The sequence below is a fragment of the Desmodus rotundus genome, chromosome 9 (assembly GCF_022682495.2).
Source record: "Desmodus rotundus isolate HL8 chromosome 9, HLdesRot8A.1, whole genome shotgun sequence".
Lineage (NCBI taxonomy): Eukaryota > Metazoa > Chordata > Mammalia > Chiroptera > Phyllostomidae > Desmodus > Desmodus rotundus.
The window spans coordinates 48,366,913-48,393,662 of record NC_071395.1 but is presented as its reverse complement, the minus strand read 5'-3'; the positions used below and the strand labels follow the sequence as shown (position 1 = coordinate 48,393,662).

At 52.7% G+C, this 26,750-nt stretch overlaps 2 protein-coding genes across 3 annotated transcripts; both read right to left on the bottom strand.

Annotated features, from left to right (window-relative positions):
• Nucleotides 1-716: 716 nt before the first annotated feature.
• On the bottom strand, nucleotides 717-16,586 carry NIBAN3 (niban apoptosis regulator 3). Of its 2 annotated transcripts, none has more exons than XM_045195910.3 (15): nucleotides 16,375-16,586; nucleotides 15,001-15,131; nucleotides 13,344-13,469; nucleotides 12,600-12,714; nucleotides 10,686-10,853; nucleotides 9,971-10,086; nucleotides 9,785-9,889; nucleotides 9,405-9,567; nucleotides 8,623-8,813; nucleotides 7,115-7,279; nucleotides 5,987-6,103; nucleotides 5,798-5,905; nucleotides 4,839-4,950; nucleotides 3,411-3,494; nucleotides 717-1,916 (listed from the first exon to the last, which is right to left on the bottom strand). In XM_045195910.3, the coding sequence occupies exons 1-14, from the start codon at nucleotides 16,427-16,429 to the stop codon at nucleotides 3,427-3,429; spliced, it is 1,740 nt and encodes a 579-aa protein (XP_045051845.2). In that variant the 5' UTR covers nucleotides 16,430-16,586; the 3' UTR covers nucleotides 717-1,916; nucleotides 3,411-3,426. The 2 variants fall into 2 exon arrangements, with proteins under 2 accessions (XP_045051845.2, XP_024416649.3); XM_024560881.4 differs by having other exon boundaries at nucleotides 854-1,916; nucleotides 7,121-7,279.
• A 2,649-nt stretch (nucleotides 16,587-19,235) lies between these two features.
• On the bottom strand, nucleotides 19,236-24,711 carry PGLS (6-phosphogluconolactonase). Its single transcript, XM_024560880.4, has 5 exons — nucleotides 24,311-24,711; nucleotides 22,929-23,036; nucleotides 22,368-22,469; nucleotides 21,932-22,072; nucleotides 19,236-20,410 (listed from the first exon to the last, which is right to left on the bottom strand). The coding sequence occupies exons 1-5, from the start codon at nucleotides 24,704-24,706 to the stop codon at nucleotides 20,273-20,275; spliced, it is 885 nt and encodes a 294-aa protein (XP_024416648.2). The 5' UTR covers nucleotides 24,707-24,711; the 3' UTR covers nucleotides 19,236-20,272.
• Between the last annotated feature and the right edge of the window lie 2,039 nt (nucleotides 24,712-26,750).

The window sequence follows — 26,750 nt, the reverse complement described above, 5'->3', positions numbered from 1 at the left end:
GCAACGTGAATTTTACTGTCCTGGATCCCCGACCTGCCCGGCTTGCCCTCAAGGGTTGTTGAGTATTAAGCGCGTGGTCCCAAACTTCCCCCCCACCCCCACCCCCACCCCCGTCTCGGCGGGCTCACTGTGGGATCCTCAATATGTCCTTGTACAGATGCAGCAGAGCTGGCATGAAGAGAAGCCAAGTGCTGCTTTAACGTGCTGAGCACATGTTCTGGAGGGAGGAAGAGCTTTTCCATAGAAATGCTACCAGGAGATTGTTCTCCGATACTCGAATGTATTTTCTAATTGATCATGTTGGGGTCATTCCTAAAAATTAAGTTTAAAGAATGATGCTCAGATGTATATTCATTAATGTGTGGATAGCAGGGGGTTAATGTTGCTAAGTAAAATTCAGGGCACAGGTTGTGTGTCCTGGCTGTCCATCAAAGGATGACAGCAAGATGGGGCAATGAGCTTGACCAGAAAAGCCCCAAATCTCCCAGCCTTCTAATTCACCCCTCCTCTTCATGCCCTTCCCCTTGTCCATGCCCTTCCTCTAATTACTTTTCCCTCCTTTGCTTCTGTTTTCTGATACCTTTCTACAGTAATTATCTGCACAAATTAAGATTTTGGCTGAGTATTTCAGAAATGCAGCCCAGTCTTTACTGGTTACATGATTGACTCTGAGTGGAGGAAAAGGGATGGGGCCGGACTTGGTTACTGTTGATAGGGGCATAGTGGAGGTCTCTGCTTTGGGGGCATGTTTGAAACTTTCCTTAATAAAAAGGAAAAAAAGAAAGATGCTCTATGGACCTGGCAATGAAAGATCTTTCATATTAAGCAAGAAAAATAAGCTGACGAGCACATCCCATCCCGATACACTGAAAAGAGACTGGAAAGATTTTGAACCCGGGGAAAACAGTGATTTTTCTCCTAGTGGGCAGCGTGACAAGTTCTTGTTGCTGCGATTTTTCCAAAGTAACATCTACATCCTGAGTAAAAAGAAGCCAGCTGGACAGGGCTGTGAAGCACAAATGTGTCTCAGAAGATGGTGGTGGAGGGGACAAGCCCGGAAACGTGCGGAAAACCTTATTCTCTTGGGGGAGGCTCAAAACTCCAGGACAGAATGGGAGGAAACCATCTCCATGGAGGGTGCAGGTCCCCCTCGGAAAGCTGAACCAAGAAGAACATTGGGGAAATCCCTCCGGAACCTGCTCCGGAAGCAGCTGGAAGGCTTGTGATGTGGGGAAACTGCCAACCTCGAGCGGACAGATGGCTTTGCTGGCAAGCAGAGGGAAGTCAATGAAAGTTCTCTCAGCCTGAGAAACTTGATACCAAGTTAAAATTTGAGGCAAGTAAACAAACCCAAAAGGCCAACAGCAAGCAGAAACAAATATCTGTAACATGATACAAAAGACAGAGTTATCGAAGATCAATAAGAAAAAGATAAAATATCCTGAAAAAATAAAAAGCAGGTAAAACCATGAACAGACAATTCAACTGAAAAAGAAATCCACAAACATATAAATGCCCAATAAACATTTTTAGATTCATTTTAGTCATCAAAGAAATTCAAAATAAAAAAGTAAAATGTATGTGCCTATGACATTGACTTTTTTTCTTTTATGAAAATTCCTCATGTTTAGGAAGGACGTGGCGAATGTGCACAAGTGCCGCTGGTGGGAATATAAAAAGGCACAGCCCTTCAGGAAAGGAGTGAGGTGCAGGTGAGGTGGTTATGAAAGCCTTGAAGTCATTCATAGGACCCAGAAATTCCACTAGTAGACACTTATCCACTGGTAACAAAGATGGCTGTAGGCAGGTTCAGCTCCAGAATGTCCCTGGAGGCAGCAGAGGGTGGAGTGGCTGGGCCTCAGTGTGGGAGCCTGGCTGCTTGTGGCAAGTCCCTCTCTGAGCCTCAGTTTCCTCATCTGTAAAACGGAAAGTGTCATAAGGATGCTAAAAAATTGGACACATCAAATGCCTGGCACATAATAAATGCTCAGTAATTGGGGTACTACCAATAAAAACTTAATTTATGAGCACCTGGAACATAAGTGAGCCAAAAAGAGGAATGGAGCTTCAAGAGGAGCTAAACTCGGCTCCTAAACACGTCAAAAGATGCTTATCTTCACCTCCAAGGAGATGTGCTCATTAGAATGAAGCCAAGACACCATTTTCCACCCAAAAGGGATGAGAAATTCTGAGTCATCTGACAGCCTGTGCAGCCTGTGGGGAAATGGGCCACCTGCACACAGGTGGGAGACAGCAACCAGGTGGGCCCACACTCTGGACAGGTGGGACAGAGCTCTGGAGACCACTACCAGAAAGACAAGCACACGTGCTCTGAACCATGGGATTTCACATTGCAGGTTTACCCACAAAGACCTGCACTTACCTGAAAAGTAAGTTTGAGGTCATACCCTGTGACATTACCTGTTAGAGGGAAAGACTAGAAGCAAAACCCATCATCACTTGGATTCTAGTTAAATATAATAGGGAGCTCACCTACAAACTCTCACTGCCAGTTGCAAATCAAAAAACATTCTGAAACCCAGAAGTCTTTGTACGACTGCTTAATCTTTGTTCATCCCAGTGTGTGTGAATATTCATCAGTTTATCTGCAGCAACTGACTGTGGGAAGCTGTCCCAGACATGCATTAGTTAGCTATAGCTGCATAACAAAATGGCCCCCCAAAATTAGCAGCTAAAAACAATGCACGTCTATTATCTCAGAGTTTCTGTGGGTGCAGAACATGGGAGCAGTTCAGCTGGGTGGGTTCCCGAGGCTCTCACAGCAGCAGTTCCCAAGGGAGCTGTGAGCCACTCTAGAATCCCTGCTCCCATCTTGCAGAGCCCTTGCTCATGGTGAACCCAAGGCTCTCATCACCACAATCTCTCCTTTCAGTGTTGGGGACTAGTACCTGTTGGGAGAGGCCCCACTGAGTTTTGGCCGCATGAGATGGGACACAAATTCATGTGCATGTCAGAGTCTGGGCCTAGAGGGTCCCTCTCTGTCTCCTCACTGCCCTTGTTTACCGTGAGCTTGGCCAGACCAGCCACACCAGGGGACAGGCAGATGCTGTTCCATCCAGGAACCTATACTTTATGAAAAGATTGTATTCATTTATTTTTAGAGAGAGTGTAAGGGAGGGAGAAACAGGGAGAGAAATGTGATGTGTAAGAGAAACATCAATCGGTGGCTTCTTGCACACCCCCAACCAACAACAGAACCCTCAACCCAGGTTTGTGCCCTGACCGGGAATCAGAATGGTGACCTTTTGCTTTGTGGGTAGACGCCGAGCCAACCAAGCCACACTGGTCAGGACAGGAACTTACACTTTCAACCATCTCATACACCGTGTAAAGGCCTCTGTACCCCCAGCAATTCACTGGCATGGCCCAAGAACCTGTGAGGTCCTCACCTGCTTCAGCCTGGTTCTATGGAACTTCCGAGCAGCCATCCGGAGCACAGGACACATCGCTGGCACCCAGGGCCTTTTTCAATTCTAAAATGACAGATAACCCCTGGACACACCTGGAGAAGCCCTTACATCAAAGGGCTTCCACGCATTCTCCCACAGAAGCCACAAGAGGGCAAAGGATGGAGGAAATGACTGAGCCAGGAACCCTGAACAAGTGGCTTCTCTGAGCCTCTGTCCATGCCTGTGCCCAGGGCAGACAGTGCTAGCTGATCCCCAACGTCTTCACTGATTCAGATGCCACCAGATGCCATTCAGCTCCACCTCACAACACTGCACTCCAAGCAAATGTCACAAATTCAGTGAGGATCGAAACCCCTGAGGACATGGAAAACCCCTGGAAATGGAGGTGTGACCTGCTTCTGGATTTTTTTTCCAATCACAGAATAGCCTTTTTCCATTTAAAGTGGCTACCCACAAATGGAGTCACATGCTCACCCTTACTTCCTGGCTCCCAGAGCCCTGCTGTCACCTCTCAGACTGCTCTGGCTTCTTCCCTTCTTCCTCTCCGTGTCCTTCAAATACAGGCTCTCTGGGATGCCTCCCCTTTCTCCGCCCTCCACCCCCAGGTTGTGCCCCATCCCGCATATTTGGTGACACCCAGGCCAGCAATTCAGGCACCTCTCCTCATCACTGGGCTCCGTCGTCTCGGGGGCTGTCGCTGCTTGGGCCCATCATTTGTCCCCAGGACCATGCCCTCAGCCTCCTCCCTCATTTTCAGTTTAGCCACTGTCACCCTCTGCTCACACGCCCTCCATGACTTCCTACTGCCTGCCCCAAAATGTCTAAACTCCTCTGCCTGTCATTCAAGCCCCTGCACATCCTCCTCGGCAGCTCCAGCCTCCTCTCCTGCTATCTTTTCCTTCCTCTGTGTTGGCCGCGTGGATGTGGCAACATTCCCTGAATCGCCATCACATACTGCTCAGCCTCAGGTTAATGCACACGTGGCAGAGGTCACAGACACTGCATCATGAGTGAACAGGCAAAGCAAGAGGGAGGAGAGATGGCTCTGGAGCCTTTTCCCAGGGCAGGAAATCCTGTGAGGTCTACCCCAAGTCCAAGAATTCCTGGGGCCTCAGTGTCAGTCCGCAGAAACACGGGACATGATTGTTGAAAGGCTACATGTGAATGTCCATCTGCAGTTTTTGAGTCCCGAGAAGTCCCACACCCCCCTGGGAGCCCAGTTCCAATGCCCTCATTCAGGGAGCTTCCATCACTGTGCCTCTAGGCTTGTCCACCTCTGTCCCGGTCCAGACCTTCAGTAAAAAGGCTAGTGTTCCCAGGAAGTGAGGCAATGGGGACCATGGTAGGTCTCAGTATACACAGCCAGGGGTCGCCAGGCTCCCCTGAGCCATAGCGGGTAGGGCTCACCTCTGTCAATCCTCTTCAGCAGGGCCCCCCGAATGACATCCTCATAGATGCCCTCGATGGTCAGGGCGGGGCTGCCCACAGCAAGAACATCCCCTTCAAACTCAAGCAGCTCCTGGAACGCAGATGGGTGCAGGCTGGGCTGGAGGGGTGGGCAGCTTTGTGGGTGCAGCTCCAGCCCTGACCGTAAGTACCTGGGTGGCCTTGAGCCCAGGCACTTTACTCATCTTTAAAATGGACTCCTTGACCCGTATTCTCACGGTTGCTGTGCAGCTTGGTGAAACAAAGCACATCCCACTTCCACAGGAATAGTACAGGTGTCGCCTCTAGGACCCCCATAGCCACTTCCTCTAGAGTAGTCTGTTAGCGCCTGAGGCCAACCCCTGCCTGGCGCCCTTAAGCCCTGTGTGGCCAGGCCCCTGTGACCCCTGGCATCTCTCTCCCACTGCCTCGCTCACCAACCTCCAGCCACACTGGCCTCCTCGCTGTTCCCCCAACAAGCCAGGCACAGGCCTTCCTCAGGGCCTTTGCACATGCAGTGCCCTCTGCCTGGAATGCCCTTCCCCAGGACATGATTCGTGCCTTCAGCTCACTGCCTCTCAAGTGTCATCTTCCCAGGCAGAACCTCCGTGACCACCTGCCACCTGCCACCACACACACACACACACACACACAGACGCACATACTCCCTCTGCCTCCTCCCTTTTCTGAAACCTATGTCACCAGCTAGTATGTGAGGCATGTGCCCTCACCCCAGCTCTCAAGTGACAGTTATTAAGCACCGTCATGGGAGAAGCAGAGGGCATTGTGGGAGCCCAGTGGAGCTCCAGAGCTCAGGGAACAAAAGTCCCCAATTGTCGCAGTGGTTCTGTGAAGAGAGCGAGCACTCTGCCCACTTTACAGAGAGACACAGATGTTTGGTCGCCCTGCAGGACCTGTCTGCAGGCCCCCTGTTCGCTCACCGCTTTGCAGCTTGGCTCCAGCTGGCTCAGCACGAAGGGCAAAAAGATGCAGATCTGCCACCTGCGGACGAACCTCCTCTGCACTGAGCTACTGTCCGACTGGAACTTCTGCATGACACACACAGTGGCCAGTCCAGTGGCTATCTGGGCACCCAGGCCCATGTCTGTGCCCTCCCCCATGGGCCTCACCTTTAGCACACGCCCCCTGACTTTCTCCAGCTGCTGGGCAGCCTGGCTGCAGTCCAGGGCCATGGTCAGACACTGGTCGGCTAGCTGCAGGAAGGTGGCCACGGCGTCAGCCATGAGCTGTGGGAGGAGGAACTGGGATGACTCCTGGGGAACCCACCCTCTGGCCCTATCAGCCTCGTTCCTGTACAGCTGACACCTTCTCAGCATCCCATCTGTCCCTACCAGCCTCTTCCCTCAACTTCTTGTTTCACAAAATACCAGTAGCACCTCCTCCTCTCAGAACCTGGGGATCGTCCAGTCAGTGGGGACCTACGTGCAAACTGGTAGAAAGCGTCCTCCCCTCTGGAGGATGGTGCCAGGGTGCCCAGCCTGGGGAGCAGAGAGCTGGCCAGAGGTCAGCCTCCTGCCCCTTTCACTCACCACATCTATTAGCAGGTCCCATCTCCTTGGTTTTCAAAACACACCCGCCTCTCTCCACCAATAGCACCCAGCTAGTTCAGGCCTCCTCCATTCCTGCCCCTGACAGCCCCTGCTCCCCAAGGCAGGAGGGGCTTCCTAACCTTGAATTTGGTCATGCCCCCTCCCCAGCTTACACACCTGCTATGGCTCCCCAGTACCCTTTTGACAGAGCCCAGCCTCTTAACCCCATACTGAGGCCCTGACCCATATGCCCACCCACCTCACTGGCACATCTCCCACCTGTCTGCCCTCCTTTGAAACCTACAGCCCAATGTCTCTAAACTGCTTTATTTTCCCCAAAGGCAGACAAGCTTTCTCACTTCCCAGCATGTATATACACTGTTCCCTCTGGCCAGGACATGCCCCAACCTCCACGTGTCCCACTGCTGCCCCAGCTTGGAAGTCCTCTTCGCCTGGAAGTCCCCCCAACCCTTGAGGGGAGTCAGGAGTGCCCTCAGGGCTCCCATGGCACCTTGTACATCTGCACCACAGCCCTGTCCACCATAGGTGGTCACTGCCTGGTCATGGGCTCATGTCCACATGACACTGGGAGCCCAGCAAGAGAAGGCCAGGTATGTCTCGGTCACCATACTCTCCCCAGGATGCACCTGACACCTGCTCAGTGAAGGCTGCTGCCCTTGCCTCCCACCTGCCCAGCCTCCCACTCACCCTCACCTGCTGTGAGAGATCCTGGGCCCCAAACACCAGACTTCGTACTGCAGAGAAGCCAAACGGCGCCACCAGCTGCCCCAGGTGGCCCTGGCTCCGCTCAGCCTCACGGTAGCAGGTCTGCATCAGCTCCGGATCCCACGGCATCTCACCAAATGAGTAAACCTGTGCTTCAATGGTAGTCAGATGAGAAAAACACCACCAGCTGATGGGAAAACAGGGCCAAAGACCTCACAGCCAATTCATCAAAGGAAAAACACAAATAGAAACACATCTTACCTTGGTTATTACTTTAAAAATGAACAATAAAAGTAACAGTGAGGTAGGGTGTGATGGACATAAAATAGTAAAACCTGGAAAAAATGATAATATGCAGCGCTGGCATGACTTAGGGGAAATGGGCATACTCAGCCCTTGTGACACTTACCCCCCACCACCTGATGGCTTCTCTGTGTTAGGCCCTAGGCCTGCATAAATAGAGTAATCCAACACCATCTGTGCCTTTAAGGAGTTCACAGAAAAGTTGGGGGAGATAGACAATCAACCACAGTGGTATATAAATGCCTTCATGAAGAGGGAAGTGCAGGCAGCTGCAAAGGCAGAGAGAGAGAGGCCAGGGAAAGTTCCTGGAGAAGGTGGTTATGAAATAGATAGTTTCCTGGCTTGCGTGGCTCAGTGGATTGAGTGCCGGCCTGCGAACCAAAGGATCAGTGGTTCAATTTCCAGTCAGGGCACATGGCTGGGTTGCAGGCCAGGTCCCCAGTAGGGGGCATATGAGAGGCAACCACACAATGATGTTTCTCTCCCTCTCTTTCTCCCTCCCTTCCCCTCTCTTTAAAAATAAATAAATGAAATCTTTAAAAAAAAGAAATAGAGGCTTAACAAGTCGAAGGTTTCCTGTTGTATAGTAGAGTTCATTTAATATAAGAAGGACTCAGCTCACCTGCATGGAGCAGGATTCTCTGGAGACAGGGTGGGCTCTGGCTAAACAGCGGAATGTCAGGAGTAAGAGTTTGGGGGGAAGGTGGCTCCAGACTGATATTATTAAGTGCTACTCTTGTCATCTTACTCCTTCCCCATGTTTTAAACTGCACCCTCCCCCCCCCCCCACCAGCCAAGTAGCTCAGTTGATTGGAGCGTTGTCTGGATGGGCCAGGGTTGCAGCTTCAATCCCCTGTCAGGTACATGCAGGGGTTGACCAATGAATGCATGGATAAGTGGAGCACCAAAAGTTGATGTCCTTTCCTCTCTCTCCATCCCCCCCTTCTCTCCCTCCCTCCCCCTTCTCTCTCTTGCATTGGTAATTTTTTTTTAATTTTAAATAAAAAAACGGGCCCTAATGACCATAGCATGGTGGTCCACAATAAGTAAAATGCAGCCTAGAAAAAAAGTTGTTACAAAGTTTTTCAAAAGAGAAAGTTGTCAAAAAAGAAATGCAAGGTTCATTCTCGCAACTCTTCTATGAAATTAACACTCTGCCCCAAAAAACCCTCACCCCTAAAGCTCACCTCCTTCCGCAGCCGGGTGCTGGAGGGGCTCCCACGCAGGTGGCGAGACAGGCGGTCCATGCCCTGGACTAGGAGTGCCTGCACCACCGCAAGTACTGCTTCCACGGTGTTGAGCAGAGTTTGCGTGACTCGGGGCAGCTTCGCGTCCACCTTTCTGCACAGGCACGACTCCAGGGGGCCCTGGACCTCGGCTTCGAGTGGAAAACACTGGCCTGGGTCTCCTTCGCAAGGTGCTCCGCAAATGGAGTCGTGGGGAGACCCTCGGCTCAGCAGGGTGAGGTGATGGGTACGCTGACTCTGAACATCCTCCCTACCCCACTTCACTGATAAACAAGCTTCGAGTGAGGTGGGGTTGGCCCAGAGGCGCATGCCGGAAAGGCAGTGTCCGGATGAGTTCTCTTTGTAACTGAGCGGAGTGGGAGCCACCTCCGCCGTCTAACTGAACAACCTTAGTCAGACATTCCACTGCTAGCAACAGTGTCTCCTCTACTCTCCAGACCCGCACTCCATCCTTGGCCTGACCCCTTTTTCACGGCCCCGCCCTCCTTCTTGACCCGGCCCCATCAAATCTGAGCCTCAAGGCCACGCCCATGCCCTACTTTGTCCCCGCCCCCATGTCACGCCCTTTCATTCTCCAGTCAAGCCCCTGCCAGTCTTCCGGTTCCAGATTCTAGGCCCCGCCCCTTACACTATCTGTTTTCCCTTCTCCTCAGTCTACTGTGCCCTACGTGTTCAGACCCCACTAAGGCCACGCCTCTCCAGGCCCCGCCCCCGGGCCTCACCCAGCAGCTTCTCTGACACTCGCCCCTGCAGCCTCAGAAGGTGGTCCACGTCAGGGCGGATAGTCCTGTCCAAGGCCGCGAGCAGTTCGTCTTTTTCGGGCTGGAAGGCGCGGAGCCCCTCAGAGGCCCCAGCCAGGACGGCGCCGTGAACTGCATCCAGGAGCTGCCCGGACCAGCCCAGGGGATCCCATGGGCCAGGAGCGCGGGAGGCAGCAGATGTGGCGGGGTGGTGGGACGGATATAGACACAGAGGCAGAAAGATGTGGAGAGAGTTTAGATGACAGTCGGCGAGGAAAACGAAGCTGGGTGCCCGGATCAGGCCCCCAACCTCTCCGCGGACCCCGTGTATCCCTGCTCCACCTCCGCGATCCCGCCTGTACCTCTGTCCAGGCCCAGGCCCTGGCTCGGCCGGCCCCCCGCAAGCGGGTCTGGGTCTGGGCTTGCAGTGCGGGCAGCAGCTCCTGCATCAGCACCGCGGTCAACACCTGCAGAAGAGGGGACCATGGGCTCCGCTGAGGGCCTAGAGAGTTTCTGGGGGTCCCGGTGCGGGCTTGCGCGGCACTGACCTCGGCGTCCGAGCCCAGTGTCATGTCGTCGTGGCCAAAGTGGCCTTTGTGCTGCCGGTAGAGCCGTACGGCGTCCAGGAAGGCATGGGCGGCGGTGGCCTGACTTCGATGCAGGACTGGAGTAGGGGCGGGGAGGCGGCTCCTCAGTGCCTGACCGCCGCTCCCCTGCTGTCACATCTGCCCAGCTCCCCATCTCCTCAAGGGGAAGGAAGCCTTTCACCTCCTCACCAGGTCCCCAAAAAACAGGTATCACCCACCTCCAGACCTTTGCACAAGAAATGCCCTCCGCAGGGATAACGCTCCCTGAAGACAATCATCAGCCCGTAAGGAGCCTTTATGCAGTGTAGGTACAGGCACCCCCTGCGGGCAGTCACAGACCAAGCTGCACTGCAGACCCCACTGCCTCTCCATTTAGGTACCTTCAGTCAACAGCCTGCCCGGTTGTACGTGTTGGTCCTGCCCCCCTTTGTCGCCTGGTTAGCCTCTCTTCTTTTTCAGACCCCAGCTTTGACATTAGCCTTCCCTGATCCCCCAGGGAACGCTCCCACAAGACTGTGTCCCCATCACAGCCCTATCCCTTCTGTCTCCCCCAACCCCACACTCCATATTATAGATAAGAAAACAGATTTAGAGTGGGTCCCACAGCCAGCCGGGGCAGAGCCGTCTGACCCCAGACTCCAAGCGCCACCTCTGCCTGACCTTCCCTGGGACCCACCTGTGCCCCGAAGCCGGATGCCTCCCTGTAGGGCCAGCCTCCATGAGTGCTGCATCTCCCCTGTGGCTGCAGAGAAACAGAGATGCCTTCGGAAAGGGTGCTGCAGGAACAGGGGAAAGTTCACAGGCATTTCCAGCAGGGGGTCAGGCTCTTCCTGTGTATGGTCTCCTGAAAGCAGACAGGAAGTCACATCTTCATTCATTCATTTGCTCTACAATCATTCATTCACTAGGAGAAAATAACTATGAAATACTTAGAGGGAACCCTGGCACAGGCAGTTGCTCAATATGCATGATCCATGCTATTGTAACTACTATATCCTTATTCCAGCTCAGTCTCAGAGGAAGATGTGCCTGGGGCAGACATGAGCAATCCATCCCAGCACTGCTTCCCAGCCTCTGCATCCTTCTCAACACAGTGGCCTAGCAGCCACCAGCAACCTGTCCTAGTTGGCATGTGATCTGCCCCCTGCTTGCAGTGGAGTGCTGGAGCCAGCCACGCCCAGGTTCGAACTTGGCCAAACCGTTTTCTATGTGTAGGGCACAGTTTTTCATTTCTCTGATCCTATAAAATGGGTTCAAAAGTGTTATCAATGACCTAGAACGATTGGGAGGACACAATGAATGAATTTAGTTTTGGTTAATATATTTTGCGTCTCCTATATCCACAGTGTTTTGTTCTGAGTTCTAGAGTAATACGCACAGACTGTAGTAAAATATAAAAATCCAGAAGGTAGAAGTTCCTGGTCATCCCAGCCCTTTAACCTCAGGCCCCAGGGATAATCATAGCTGTTAACAGTTTGGGGGACATTACTCTGGATTTTAAAATCTGCACAAAGCTTCATGGAGTTCACTGTTGTAACAAGATGGAGTTTTCTGGTCTTTAAGTGGCCTTTTTGCTCCCGCACACGTGTGGGACAGCTCCAGCAGCTGCACAGCTTTCTTTTCTAAGGGTCTGGCCATATTATTTAATCAGCCCCAAACAACAGTATGTGGGTGGATTCCAATGTTCGCAACATCCTCATCATTTCTGTAGACTGTCCTCGTTGGTGCATGTGCATTATTTGGTGGCAAGATAGCTCCTCAGTGAAATGAAGGGTACAGTTCTGGCTCTGACGCTTACTAACTGTGCGACAGTCCTCAGCCACGGTGTGCACACCTGTGGAATGAGGTAGCTATAGACGGGCTGCCTGCTGGGCAGACTCAGTGCCATAACAGAGGTCCTTCTCAGATGCATCCAGTGCAGTCATGCTGCTCCTCTCCCTGTTCCTGCACAGTGTGTGGGGAGACGGAGGGACGGAGGAGGAGAGAGAGAGGACAGGGGAGGGAGAGGCGAAGGGATAATGGAGGAAGGCAGAAGGAGGAGGCAGGGGAGGAGGAGAAGGAGTAATGGAAGGAGAGAGGAAGGGAGGGAGGGAGGAAGTTAGAGAAAGAGAGAAGGAGTTGGGGAGGAGAAGAGAATATGGGAGAAGGGAGGGAGGGAGAGCCCTGCTAGAAACGCTGGACCGAACAACACACCTGGCCCCAGGTCTGTCAGATGTCCCCATCCACCAGCGCCCATCTCCCCACATGCTTGCCCACACCAGGTTTTGTTTTTAGCCTTTGCTACTTTGATTCTGGTCCAGTGACTTACCTCTCTCACTCTGATGGGAGTGTTTCTCTTTCTCGAGCTGGGATACTTACCCAGAAACAACGCTGCCCCCCCCAAGGGACACTTGGCAATGTCTAGGGGCATATTGAGTTGTCACACTTGGGGTGGGGGCTGCTATTGGTATCCGGGGGTGGAGACCAGGGATGCTATTCAATGCTCTGCAGTGCACTGGGCGGCCCCCACTGCACAGAATGATCGATCGGGCCCCAGTGTCAACAGCGCTGAAGCGGAGAAACCTGCTCTCAGGGTCCCCAGGAGCCTTACCTGAGGAATCTGGGCAGAGAGTGTCCAACAGGTGCAGATATTCTCGCTGGGAAGTCAGGACTGTGTACCCTGTCAGGGCCTTGGAGCCCAGAGGACGGCCCCCGTTTTCATACTCCTATAAAAGGTGTCCCAAAAACTGCTTTGGGGCAGGTCTAAACTGTGGCTTCCATGTCTCAGTGTAGGATCGGGGGAAGGCTTGTGGTTAGCTGGGGAAATCCTCCACCTCCCCTCCCTGCCTCCACCCCTCTCCCCCTTGCCCCCCCCCCCACCCCTCTCTTTCCCCCTCCTCCACACTAGAGCACCCAGCCTCCACGGAGTGCTGGGCCAGTCCCAAGTGCTGAATGAGGATTGTCTGTCTCATCCAATCAGCACAGCCCTTGCCTTGTAGACCGTCATCACTCATTTCACAGAGGTGGTAACTGCCTCCCAGGGCAATGAGTGACCTGAGAGAATTCCCCAGCCAGGAAGCAGGACACGGGTGTGACATGCAAAGACCTAACATGGTTTCAACCTCGGCTCTGCCAATGACCATGAGCAAGCCTCTACCTGTGTCCTGGGCCTCAGTTTACCCAGCTGACACAATAGGCAATGGTTGCCCACAACAGACCAAGCACACAGGGGCCCTTGATTCAGAAGAGATGATTGAAAATAGGAGGAGCAGCTGTGCTGGTATCTGGACCCCAAACCCACGCTGGGGAGGGCAGGATGGAGATTCTGGAGGCCAAGGGACACAGGCTCACATACCTCCCTGTGGCTGAACCACTCCAGGCGGCCATCCCCACGCAGGACACAGAAGATTGGCTGCCACTGCGGTGGGTGGCCTTGCAGCTGGATCAAGGTCCCCCGGTGCTCACGGACTCGGGGAAGCTTCTGGGGAAGAAGGGATCCTTAGATGTCAGGGCCACTGGCCAGTGTCCTGGTGTTCAGACCTGGACAGTTCCCACTGTGTCCCAGGTGCCACTAAGTACAGGGTGCCTGATGCTCAGTGAATGGTTGATGAATCAATTAACTGCAACTGTGATATTTTGATTCTTTGGCAGGGTGGTGGGAACTCAGGTGTTTGTTAGTAGTTCTCCCTACCTCTGCCCAGCTCTGAGAATTTCATTAAAATATTGTTAAATGCTATTATTAAAATTATATATAAAGTAAGTATTATATAAAATGCTCACACTGAAGCAAGGGGAAGTCCCTCCACGCTGCTTGAAACCCAACATCAGCTGTGCCCTGGCCCAGGTGGCTGGCGCCAGCAGGTGGTGGTGATGCCGGGGCTCCATGATGCCCCAAGAGGGACAAGGAGGGCTCTGGGTGGGAGGGGGCTCTATGTCCACAGTGCCATCTGAGAGAGGTGGGATACTCAGAGCCCAATGGGGCAGGGGACCCAGTGTCAGTAAGGAGTATGAGCTCCGACTTCAAATCATGCCTCCGCCTCTTGCTGGCAGTAGACGGGTCACTTTGCCTTTCTGTGCCTCAGTTTCCCTGTTGGTGGAAGACCCATCTCCAGGGCTTGTGAGGACTGAGTCGTGCTGGGCACACGGAAGCCCTGGGTGCCACTGCCAGCTCAGCAGACACGTGGGGCTGGGACCAGGTGGCTCCAGGCTCCTTCGTTCCATCCACAAACTGTTCCTGCACCCCTACTATGTGCAGACACCATGTGGGCATCAGGTGTGGGGATGGGGGGAAGAGGAGACAAAGCCTGGTCCCTGCTCTGGAAGACCAGACCCTCGGAGGTGACTAATGTATGACCTGGGGCTTTGCTGGAGAAGCAGTGGAATGGGGGGTCTCAGAGGAGGTTCCTGACTCAGGTGGGGGCAACAGCAATCCAGGAAGGCTTCTTGGAAGATGTGGCAGTTGAAGTACAAGGAGGAATGGAAAGTGCACTAGCAGATGTCACCACAGATGCAAAAACGTGGGTGTCCAGCAGCCATGCTGTGTCCTTGAGAGTGGCATCACACAGGGCAAGCTTTTTCCAGCCTCAGGCCTCGTGCACCGGCTGTGCCCTCTGCCTAGAATGCCCTTCCCATTCTGGTTTCCAGATATGGCTCCTTCTCATCCTTTACATCTCAGCTCAGAGGGGCCCCTTGCACCTCGGCTCCCCACCCCCAACAGCGGTCTTCCTCTTCAGAGCGCCTATCAGAAGTTATCCTGCGTCATGATATGTTAACTCGTTTGGGGTCATTTTCCCCAATCAGACTGTGAGGCCTAGAGGTCAGAGTGGGATCTGTCTCAGTCTCTGATCTGTCCCCAGCATCCATCCCAGGACATGCCAGTGAGTATTATAGTCACCCCAGGTTGTGGCACCAGCAAGGACAAAGGCATGAGGAGGGCCACCCCCTACACTGAACCAACAGCCTCTGCAGCCTCACTCACTCAGCAGCCCCCTACCCCCGTCTGTGGCACCCACTTTGCTGTGCAGCAGCTGGCATCCAGCCAGCTCCTGGGGTGCCAGCTCCTGGGAGATCTGCTGCAGGACTGAGGCTGCTAGCTGCACGCGGTACTGGGGCAGGAAGTTCTTCATCAGGGCTTCCACCTGGCCTGCAGGGACAAGGGGACAGTGAGGTGGCTGAATCAGACCACCTGCCAGAGGAAGGCAGACCTGTATGGAAGTAACTGGTGGGCTTCTACCCTCACCCCAAGCCCCAAAGCTACCCCACAAGACATGCTCCAAATTCCATTTACCCCTAATCCTCTGCTGCCTGTTTCCATCCACATGGGAGTTAAGGGACTCCGACTTAATTTATAACTGATGCACAACAAACTTCAATTGTACAAAGCATAGAATTTAACGAGCTGTCACACGTGTCCACTCCCAGAAACCACTGCCATGATTGAGGTAATGAACAGTTCCATTGCCCCTGAAAGTGATTCCACACCCCTTACCTACAGAAATTTTCAAAGTCTTCTAAAAACCTTACCCTAGCACACGGGAACTTTCTGGGGTACCAGAAGTATTCTGTATCCTGATCTAAGAGGTGATCACACAGATGTTAAAGTTCTTCAAGCTGTTCTCCTAAGATGCACTCACTTGACTGTATGTAAAACATACAGTCCCTTTTGCTGCCTGGGATTTGGACTCAGTGACTGGAGCTTCAGCAGCCTTTGTGTGGCACAGAAGCCACATATGGTAGAAACATGATATGGAATAAGTTGGGTTGTCTGACTTTTATCAGCCTGCCTGCTACTGTATCCTTCATAGGAGAGAGAAATAAATCTTTGCCTTAAGCCACTACAGAAAGAAAAACCTGACATTTGTGTAACAGCTTATTGAATCCATTTGTGTAACGGCAACTTGACCTTCTTTCCTGACCTAGATCTGAGCTCATCGTATTCCCAGTGCCCAGCACCCAGTAAGCACCCAACCATGTGGGGCACGAAGGGCGATGATCATTCCCTGTCTCAAATCAAAACTGCTGCTCAGTGCCCAGGGTCCACATGGAGGGATCCACTGGCCCCTGCCCACTCAGGAGGGTCATCCCCCAAGATCTGGCGAGGCCCAGGGCACCTCCCACCTGGCCCCTGCCCCCCACCCCAAACCCATGCCCTGAGGTGAGTTACCAGATTGACCAAATAAAAGTACATGAAACCAGTTAAATTTGAATTTTAGATAAAGAAGGAATTATTTTTTAGCATAATTATACATTCATGCAAAGTTTGGGACAGACTTATACTAAAAAAGTTAGTCGTTGCTTACCTGGAATTCACATTAACAGGGCATCCTATGTATCTGACAACCCTGAACCCCCTCCTCCCCACCCCAACCTCCCCCACACCTGCTCACCCCTCAGGTGCTGCTGCTGTCGCTTGTCCAGGGGGCTTGAAGGCCGCCCACCCATCCTGCTGCAGTGTCCCAGGATCCCCTAGAGTGGAACAGACACCTCTCTCCACCCCACGGCTCCCCAGGTTCCTCTGCTCAGAGGCTCTCTGGGAGCAGGATGGCCTGTGAGGAGCCTGGATGTTGTGGGGACAAATGCCAGGGGCCAGACACCAGAGTTTGGCCCCCCATGTGTGTGCTGGGGAAGAATGAGGAGGCCCGCCCCCTGCCCTGCCCCACCCTGCACCTGCATCCTCCCAGCTCCCCCAGGACCAAGGCTGCTGGTTTCTGTAGGGGATGCTGGGGCAGCCCCGAGAGTGGGTGCAGGGGTGGGAGACAAAAATCCTAGCTGGCTTTGGAGAAGGGATGCAGGGCAGCTATCTGGCAGGTCTGGGCAACCAGTTGTTGGTGTAGGTGGCAAGGAAGAGAGGCTGGGCAGAGACAGGGCATCTACCCCCACCTAATGTCCACCCTCTGGTGCCCACCCCCCGCTGTAGCCCCATGCTGGGCAATGCTGGGGGGATTCAGCCCTGGCCCCCCCTCAGGAGTCCCCAGGCTGGGGAGACAGAGCTAGATAGACACCCCCAGTCCCTGGGGTCACTGTTGAGGCTGGGAGAGCAAGTGCTGGGGTCCCAGATGAGGGGAGGGGATGGGTGTCCAGTGGGGGCTGCACTGATTCCTCCCTCACCCCCAGCACCCTCCCCAGCCTCACCAAGCAATCGCCAATCTCCACTTCATTCTTTTTTTTTTTTTTTACATATTTTTAATTTATTGATTTTAGACAAATAAGGGGGAGAGAGTGAGAGAGAAAGATCAGTTTATTGTCACTTATTTTTGTGCTCATTGATTGATTCTTGTGTGTGCCCCGACCGAATATACAGCCTGCAACCTTGGTGTTATCAAGACGATGCTCTACCCACTGTGCTACCCAGCCAGGGCCATCTCATTCTCTAAGTGTCTCTTGCAGATGCCTTTATTCCCAGGCCCCAGCACACCCCCAATGCCCAGCCCCCACCTCTAGAACCTCCTGCAGTTCCCCACGCCCTTGGGGGAAACACCGGACCCTGCAGATCCCCAGTCTCATCTCTCAATGGCTCCCCCCAGCCCCCTCAGCTCCCTGCCCCCCGTGGACCATTGTGGCCACGCCAACAAAACTGTCAGATAGTGATGAGAATGGGGAGAAAATGGAATGGGGGGAGGGGGGGGACAATGCTAGAAGCAGGGAGGGGGCAGGGAGGAGAGCTGCACCAAGACCTGAAGGAAGTGAGGGCCCAAGCCATGCAGTGGCTGGAGGAAAGAGCAGGCAGGGGCACAGCACTCACAAAGGCCCTAAGGAGGGAACAGCACAAAGTGGGGGTGGGAGGTGTGGAGGATGGTGAGTGGGGGCAGATGTTAGGAGAGGAGGGTGGGGGTTGCCTGGGCCACACGGGGGGGGGGGGGGGTTATGGGCCAACAGGAGGGTAGGTTTCCCTCAAGGTGAAAGGGAGAATCAGGCAGACCTAGTGCAGGGACAGTGGCTGCCCTGGGGAGAGGGGCACAGGAGAGGTGACATGCTCCGGGCAGGGCCCCCCTTGTGGGGCCCCCATGCCGGTCTCATCGTTTTCCCTCTGCTCCAAGGGTCACGGCCACCTGTGCTTGCTCAAGCCCATGGCTGAGCAGCTTTCCTTTCAACACCCTCCTCTGCTTTTCTCAACCCATTTCCTTCCACTCAGGCCTTGGCCCACTTCCTCCCTTTCACGTCTGGGTGACTGACCCCAAGACGTTGAAGGACACTTCTCTTTCTGGGGTTTCAGCTTTGAGGTTTCAATTCCCACGTCCCCTTCATGTGCCTCTGTGGGACGCCCCCCAGGTCCCCAAGCTCCCCACTCTCTGTGCCCACCAGCCTCCCCACTGCAGTCCCTGGAGCACAGAAGCTGGGTGAGCTGAGCGGACGCAGGCGCTGCAGCCTTGGCGTGTTCAAGGCTCTGAGCAGGGCTGCAGCAGGGCCTCACACAGAAGCCAAGGCTGGCTCCGTGTGCAGTGGGAACTCAGCCAGAGTGAGTGTGCAGTGGCCTGAATTGTAACCCCCCCCCCAAAAGGACACATCCACAGGTCACTATCAAAACACAGAAAATAACAAGTAGTGGTGATGACATGGAGAAATTGGAACCCTCGTGCACTGTTAGTGGGAATGTGAAATGGTGACCGGAAGAAAATAGTATGACGGCTCCTCAACAATCAATCACGTGACCCGGCACTTCTGCTTCTGAGTACATCCCAAAAGAGTGGAAAGCAGGGTCTCAAAAAGACATCTGTACGCCAATGTTCATCGCAGCATTATTCACAAGAGTAAACCATGGAAGCAACCCAAGTGCCCACAGATGAACGGAGAAGCAAAATGTGGCCCGTTCACACAGTGGAATGTTATGCAGCCATACAAAGGAAGGCAATTGTAACACATGTGACAACCTGGATGAACCTGAGGACATTACGCTGACTGAAAGGAGTCAGACACAGAAGGACAACCACTGTATGACCCCACTTATACAAGGTCCCTACAGTGGTCAAACTCAGAGACAGAAAGTGGAATGATGGGCAGGATGGGAGTTAGTGTTTAGTGGGGACAGAGTTTCAGTTTGGAAGGATGGAAAGCGGGAGTGGTTATGCAGCGGTCTACCGAACAGGACACCTGGAAATGGTGGTGATGGTGAATGTTGTGTTATGTGTATTTTAACACACACACACAGTATGTCCCTGTCAATAAGGAATGTCAGAATGCGACCTTATTTGGAATAAGGATCTTTGCAGATATAATTAGCTAAGGATCTTTTTTTTTTTAATGATTTTATTTATTTTTAGAGAGAGAGAAGGGAGGGAGAAACAGAGGGAGAGAAATATCAATATGCGAGAGACACATCAACCAGTTGCCTCTCACACGCCCCCAACTGGGGACCTGGCCTGCAACTCAGGCATGCGCCGGGACTGGGAATCGAACCCATGACTCTTTGGTTCACAGGCCGGCACCCAATCCACTGAGCCACACCGGTCAGGGCATAGCTAAGGATCTTGACATGAGTTCATCTTGGATCTAGGGTCTTTGTCCAATGTCAGGTAGCCTTAGTGGAAGAGGACACAGAGAGACACTCACACGAGAAAGCCATGTGACAACAGAGGCAGAGACTGGAGTGATGCTGTCATAGCCAGGGGTTGCCGGCAGCCCCCAGAAGCCAGGAGAGACGTCTGGGACAGACTTTCCCTCAGAGCCTCCAGAAGGAACCAACCCTGCCACTACTCTGACTTCAGATTTCTGGCCTCCAGGACTGTGAGTCAATAAATTCTGCAGTACTTTGCTACACAGCCCCAGGAAACTCACCGAGGGTGCCCACCCCTGCCCTCCACCTGCTGGCACTAGGGCTTCAGACCAGCCAGTGAGCCCCTTGTCCCGCTGGCCACCAAGGACCACAAGTCAGTGAGGACCTGGAGTAAATGTTCCTTTTAATATCTGGGCAGGGCTGGTGGAAGGGCCCTGTCAGAACCACGTGGCTTTTTATTTTTTAAAGATTTCCATTTATTTATTGTTAGATAGAGGGGGAAGGAGGGAGAAAGAGAGGGAGAAAGAGCCATGCATGAGAGACACATTAATTGGTTGCCTCTCACACGTCCCCAACCAAAGACAGAACCCACAACCCAGGCCCTGACAGGGAATCAAACCAGTAACCTTTCAGTTTGCAGGACAATGCCCAACCCACTGAGCCACTTCAGTCAGGGCACCACGTGGCTTTTTAATAATGAAGCCCAGAGCATGGTGGTGGAGAGATGCAGCCCTAGAAGGTCCCAGCCCACTCAGGCCGCAAATGGTCCCAAATGTGGCATCCCCGGGGATCAGCTACAAAGTGGAATGCTTCTCGAAGGGCACGGTCAGGAGTCGGGCTGCTGCCTCGTCCAGGAACCAGCAGAGTTTCCCAGTGTGGGGCTGGACAAGAGCGGCAGGGAGGGGGTTGTCCTCCTTGTCCTCCAGAATGCGCTGTGTGAAGAGAGCATGTTCGTGAGGCCCGGCTGTACCCCCAGCACCCCTCAGAGCTCTCAGGCGCCCCCAGGGACCAGAGTCCATGGACTCTCCTGCTTTCAAGATGTGTTGATGTCCTTTCCGTTGTCCCGGCTTAAAACAGCCAGCAGGGACAGTCCCCTTCCCTTCTACCATCTGTGACTGTATGATACGGGGCTGGCACACCTTTTCTGCAAAAACCAGGCAGTCAGGATTCCGGCTCGCACTGACATAGGGGCATGTGCGTTCCGACAGGTCTTTATTGGTGGGACACTGGAATCGGAATTCTGCTGAATTTTCCATGGAAATTTTCAACAGAATATCCAGGAATATTATTCTTCTTTTGATTTTTTTTTTCCACAACCACTTAAAAACATAAAATCTCTTCAAGGCTGGTGGGACTTCGCCCACGGGCCGTGGCGTGTCAGCTCCCTGGTGGGACTTCATGGTGCGTGGGCATTATCATACACACTGCTTTTTGCCAGCTGGGCTGCCCTAAGAACTCACTGACTTCGGATCACAAACCTGGGAAGTCACCTCTGTTCTCACCCCATTTTACAATCGGGAAGCGGAGGCTCCAGGAGGCCTCCCTCAAGGGGTCCATGGCGAGGGGCCCCCTCACCACCCCATGACCCACTTTTAAATGGGAAAGTTGAGGCTGGTGGAAGCCATCTGAGGCCACAGTGGACAACACTGGCAGGGACATGGGTCTGCTGTACTCTCTAGAGTCTGCACCCTACACCCCATCATTCTGGCCCCTGTGAGGACATCTGGGCCTGACGGTTTTGGGGGAGAGAATTATTTATTTACATTTAAAAATATTTCCAGTTTTTCCTACAGTTGTTGGTCTTTCAGTGATGGCAATTAAAATATATTTTTCATTTATCTTTAATGTCTTAATTTATTTATATTTTCATAAAATATTATGTATAACTAGGTCTTTTTTCTTATTCCTACTTTACTTATTCTACATATGATTTTTTTTTCCCTTCTGGATTAGCTTTGCCAGGGGTTTATCTATTTTTTGGACCTGTTTACCATTAAACTTTTAATAATAATAATTAATTCGTTAATTTCTGACTTTGATTTCATTTATTCCATCTGCTGACTTTACTTAGATTTCCATTATTGCTCATTTTTCTAATTCAAGAGTAAAGTGCTTAATTTGATCATTCAGTAACTTTCTATTTAATATTTTTTCTAAAAATATATTTTAATGATGAGTTGTTTATTCAATAGTTTTCTATTTAATATTTTTTCTCAGAAAAGTGGTTTTTAATGCTATGAATTTACCTGTAAGTGTAGCTTTGGCCTCATATCATCAACTTCATTTTGTAATTGTTCATTCCTAACCAGCTTGTAATTGCAGTTTTCATCTCCCCTTCAACTCAAGAATTACTGAAGTATCTCGGGATCTGGTGCTTTCAGCACCAGGAGTCATATTCTATCCCCAGGCCCACATGCCCAAAACCCTCCTGGGAATGGAGCCCTCAGCTTTACCTTCAGAACAGCTGCCTTGCCTTCTCCAGTAGCCACAAAGATGACAGTTCGGGCTGCATTCAGCACAGGCAGTGTGAGGGTCACACGCTGTGGAGGTGGCTTTGGGGAGTCACTGATGGGGGCCACTATCTTCTCTCGTTCCTGGGGTGGGAAGTCCCGATGAAGACCAGAGGACAATGTCATTTCAACTGCTGGAGCACTCACACACATTAGGCATGGTCCATCCATCATTCCATCCCACCCCACTAATTCTGTGGTACTTGATTTAAGGCCCCCGTTATAAGATGGGTACACTGAGGCTCAGAAGGATTAAGCTCAGCAGGCATGCCTGTGGGCAGAAGCTGACTCAAACCTTGCTGTAGGCACCGCTTGGCGTCGCTTCAGACAGCAGAGGCCCAAGCTCAGGTGCAGGCAGGGACCATGTGTGCACACTCACCTGCAGGAGGGGGTGGTCTGGGAAGAGTGAGCAGGTATGGCCATCGGGGCCGACTCCCAGGATCAGCAGGTCAAAAACTGGGATGGAGTCCCCTTGGAAGGCCTGGGTGGGGGAAGAAGACAGCCCACAGAAGTTGTGAGGGAGGGGCTCAAAGGATATAGAGACAATTATCAGAAAAAGAATCACAAGTAGCTGTAGCACAGGGAGTGAGGCTCAGCCTCACCTGCATAAAGGGGACTCTAATCTTTGAAATTCCACATTTCACTTGCCCAAGTGGCTGAGAGTTTGGGGACACAACTGTTTCCAAGACATGAGGACCCAGGCCAGCTACCAGGGTGTCAGAGGTGAGGGCACCCTTGGGGACCCCAGGGCTGGGCTATGGCCTCTCAAAGGGAGGATTCTCAAAGGGGTCCGCCCAGGGCAGAGCTGGGTCTGCCAACTGACCCCAGGGGAGTTTCTGTTATTGACAATCACACAGTGCTACCCGCAGAACTGCTCTGTCGCCCTGGGAGTGGCCATTGCATGGATGAGGTCCCCCTGTAGCTGCTCTGAGGGACTCACCTGTCTCAGCTTCTTGGCATAGTCCTCAGCTGCCTCCTCCACAGGAAGCTGGGGGTTAATGGTGATCACCTGGCTGTCAGGGATGGGTAGCTTGGAGAGCAGGTGGGTCTGTGGCATATGGAGGGAGTGTCACCAACAGTAATGCACAGGTCACTGCATTGTGGGTTTTTATGTGTAACCACATGAGTCATCCCGTGTGGAAGACCCGTGCGAGTCAGGATCTTGGTGGACCCCAGTGTTGATCCACCAGGTGTCTTTCAAGTCCTGGTGGTTTCCTGGCCTTGGCCTGCACCTGTCTGGCCACAACACAACCTTGTTTCAAAGTCCCCATGGTTCTTTGGCCCTTGGCATAAAATCCAGCCCCTCTATGCCCTCCATGAAGCCCTGCTGACCCTCCTACTCCAGCCTATACACAAGCTATACACCTCAGGGTCAGGCTGAGCAGGTCGAAACCCCGGCTCCCCCACTGGTCACTAGGTGACTCAAGCAGGTAAGCACCCCTTCTCTGGCCTCAGTTTTTCTATCCATGAAATAAAGGGAAGTACTGACAGCCCTAGCCTCATAGGCTATTGTGGGGTTTCATGATATGATGTGGATCAAGCGCTTGGTAATCAGTAAACCTTATTACAAAAGAGAGAGAGAGAGAGGGAGAGGGGAGGGAGCGAAAAGAAAGAAAATCGTCAGCTCAAGCTTCTAAGCAAAAAGAATGCAACAGAACCAGGACCAGAATGACCTGAGGCTCCTCTCCTGGTGAGGCCACCCCTCCAACACCTCCCTGGGCAAATTTTCCTCCTCCGGGGCAGAAGTGGACACAGACGAAGCTGGGGAACCCTAGGGCCCACTATGACTCCTCAAAGACTCCGTTTTCTCCTGCTTGTGAAACGGAGAGTGTTACCCTGATTCTACATGAGCTGAGGCCAAGGTTCAAAGACAACTCGCCTCCGAGGTCATTAACGCACAAGCTGCGTGGAGACATTGAGAACTCGTCCCGGCTGTACATAAGGAAACTGAAGCCCAGGCTCCACATCAGAGCGCACCTGCCTGGCTCTTTGCGTAACTCTGCGCTCGCACCAGGATGCGGCGCCTGAACTTCCCAAGGTCCCTGGCATGGGCCACTCTGCTTCATTCCGTCCCTTTTCCCAGGCCGTTCCCTCTGCCTGACTGCCTGATAAAGCATGACGAGGGGCTTCGAAGCCCCTACTGGTCCACCCAAGTGGCAGAGCAGGTGCTGCCTGGGTGGGACTTCAGGGCTGACCATTCCCTGTGCCCATCCATATAAGATGCAAAGGGCATGGTGTGATCCCTGGCGGCCCCCGTAGCCGCGCTCAGGCAGCGGGCGCGGCCTTCTCGGCGTGGCCCCCGGCGGCCCCCGTAGTTCTCACCCTGTAGAGGCCGTACGTGCTCTCAGCGTGCTCGAACGGCACTAGGCGCTCGTCGCAGAAGCCCAGCGTCCAGCGCGTGAGGCTGGCCAAGCCGGCGGGAGCGACGGCGGCGGGCAGCTCGCTAGCCAGCATGGAGACCAGACTACCGCCCGACAGGCCGAGCGCGAAGCGGGCTCGGGCCCCAGCCAGGCAGCACGCGGCCCGCTGGGCAACCAACTGCGCCAGCGAAGCGCCGAGCTCCTGCGGACTCGAGAAGACCGAGATGAGGCCCGGGGCCGGTGCGGCCATGGTGACGGCGGGAGGCGGAAGCGCTCCCGGCGGCCGCCAGTGCGCCTGCGTACAGACCGGGCCGGCAGCCCAAGGCTTAGTACCTTTGGGCAGCCGCCGGTGGCACATGCGCAGTCCCAGAACTGAAGCCGCGGTAGGGCGGGGCCTTTGGACCTTCTGAGCTCATTGACTTTTTTGCAGGTTGGACCTAACTTCGGTCCTGGGCTGGGAATGTCAGAGCTGGCGCAATTGCTCCCAACCTGGTAGTGACAGAGTGAGGCCAGAAAGAGGAGCCCAGAGCTGGGGGATCCCAAGCGGGGGACATGGGATGGGTTGGAGTGGAGGAAGGAGATGAGATTTCCTGGAGGAGAGCGTATTTTGGTAATTAAAATATAAGCTCCTTGAATGCAACGTTTGTGTTGCTTACTGTTACTTCGAAAGCCCTTTGAGTTATTCCTAGTACAGGGTAGGAGCTGAAAACGTGTTTGTTGAATTCCTTTTGCAAATGCTCCCTGAGGACTTCTGTGTCTGAGGACCCAGAGGCCTCTATCGAGCTGTTGCAGGGAGGACTCCCCGACCAGCGCAAATGGGATAGAGCTCATTTGGTGTGCAAGGGATGAAGAGATGAAGCGCAGAGACTATTTAGGGGGAAGAAACTATTCTCTGTGATAATAGTGGATTCATGTCATTGTGCATTTATTGAAATAGAACTTAGAGCGAACGTTAATGTAAACTGCTGGCTTCAGTTAGTGATGAATCAGCATTGGCTCATCAGTTGTAACAAATGTCGCACTAATGCAAGATGTTAATGAGCGGCTTGGCTCAGCTGGTTGGGCTTCATCCCTCAAAGCAAAATGTTGTTGCAGACTCCTGCCTGGGCTGCAGGTTCAGTTCCTAGTATGTTTCTCTTTCTCCTTCTCTCCCTCTCTCACTAAGAATAAGTACAATCTTTTTTAAAAAAATGGTGAGAGGACAGATAGGAAGTCTGCTTTTGCTCATTTTTCTGGAAACTGAAAAGTGCTCTAATAAAGTCTATTAATTTTTTATTAAAGGACATAGAGGCCCTGGCCAGGTAGCTCAGTTGGTTAGTGTCCTCCTGCTGTGCCAAGACTGTGTGTTCAAAGTGACAACAAACTCACAACTGTCAATAACCGAACCTAAAAAAACAAAAACGAACTAAGCAAACAACTAGAACAGGAACAGAATCACAGAAATGGACCTCACATGGAGAGTTATCAGTGGGGAGGGGGAGGGGGAGAATGGGGGAAAGGTACAGAGAATAAGAAGTATGAATGATAGGCATAAAATAGACAGGGGGAGGTTAAGAATAGTGTGGGAAATGGAGAAGCCAAAGAACTTAACATGTATGACCCATGGACATGAACTAAGGTGAGGGAATGCTGGTGGGAGGGGGGTACAGGGTGGAAGGGAATAAAGGGGAGAAAAAAATGGGACAACTGTAATAGCTTAATCAATAAAACATTAAGAAAAAAAAAGATTGTGGGTTCAAGTCCCAGTCAGGCACATGCAAGAACCAAACAATGAATGCATAAGAGAAATAACAAATTGGTGTCTCTCTAAAATCAATAAATAAAAAAAATTTAAAAATAGAGCTTGGTCCTGAGTGTCATCAGGATTGTTATCAGCACCTCGGAGGAAACTTCTTTTGCTTTTGTGGCCAGAGTCACAGGGTTTGCGTACTCTCCGAGGTCCCCACGTGGCCACTCTTGACAGGAACCTGACAATGACTTCACTCCCCTCCCTGTTTCCTCATCTGTGCAAGGGGGACCGTGATGACACTTTAGGACGTGATCATGATGCCTGAAGGGATGTTACCCAGAATGCACTTACCAGTACACCAGCAGTACCCTATGCCCACCAGCAGCAGACCCTTCTCCCATCCTCACTGGGCATGTCGGAGGGCTCTACCTTGCCTCCCTCTCCTTGTAGACTGGGCATTCAGGGACCCACCCTATACACTGGTGGTTCACCTGTCCATGACCCAGCCATGGCCTTGCCCATCCCGATACAACCCCAGGGTCACCCCCCCAGCGCCCCCTCCCAGCCAATGCTCTGTTATCACAAACCTTTCTTCCTCTGTCCTCTGAAGTGGAGACAAGATGAGACAGACACTAATACTGGAGAGGACACAGCAGAAGGTAGAAGTTGAGAG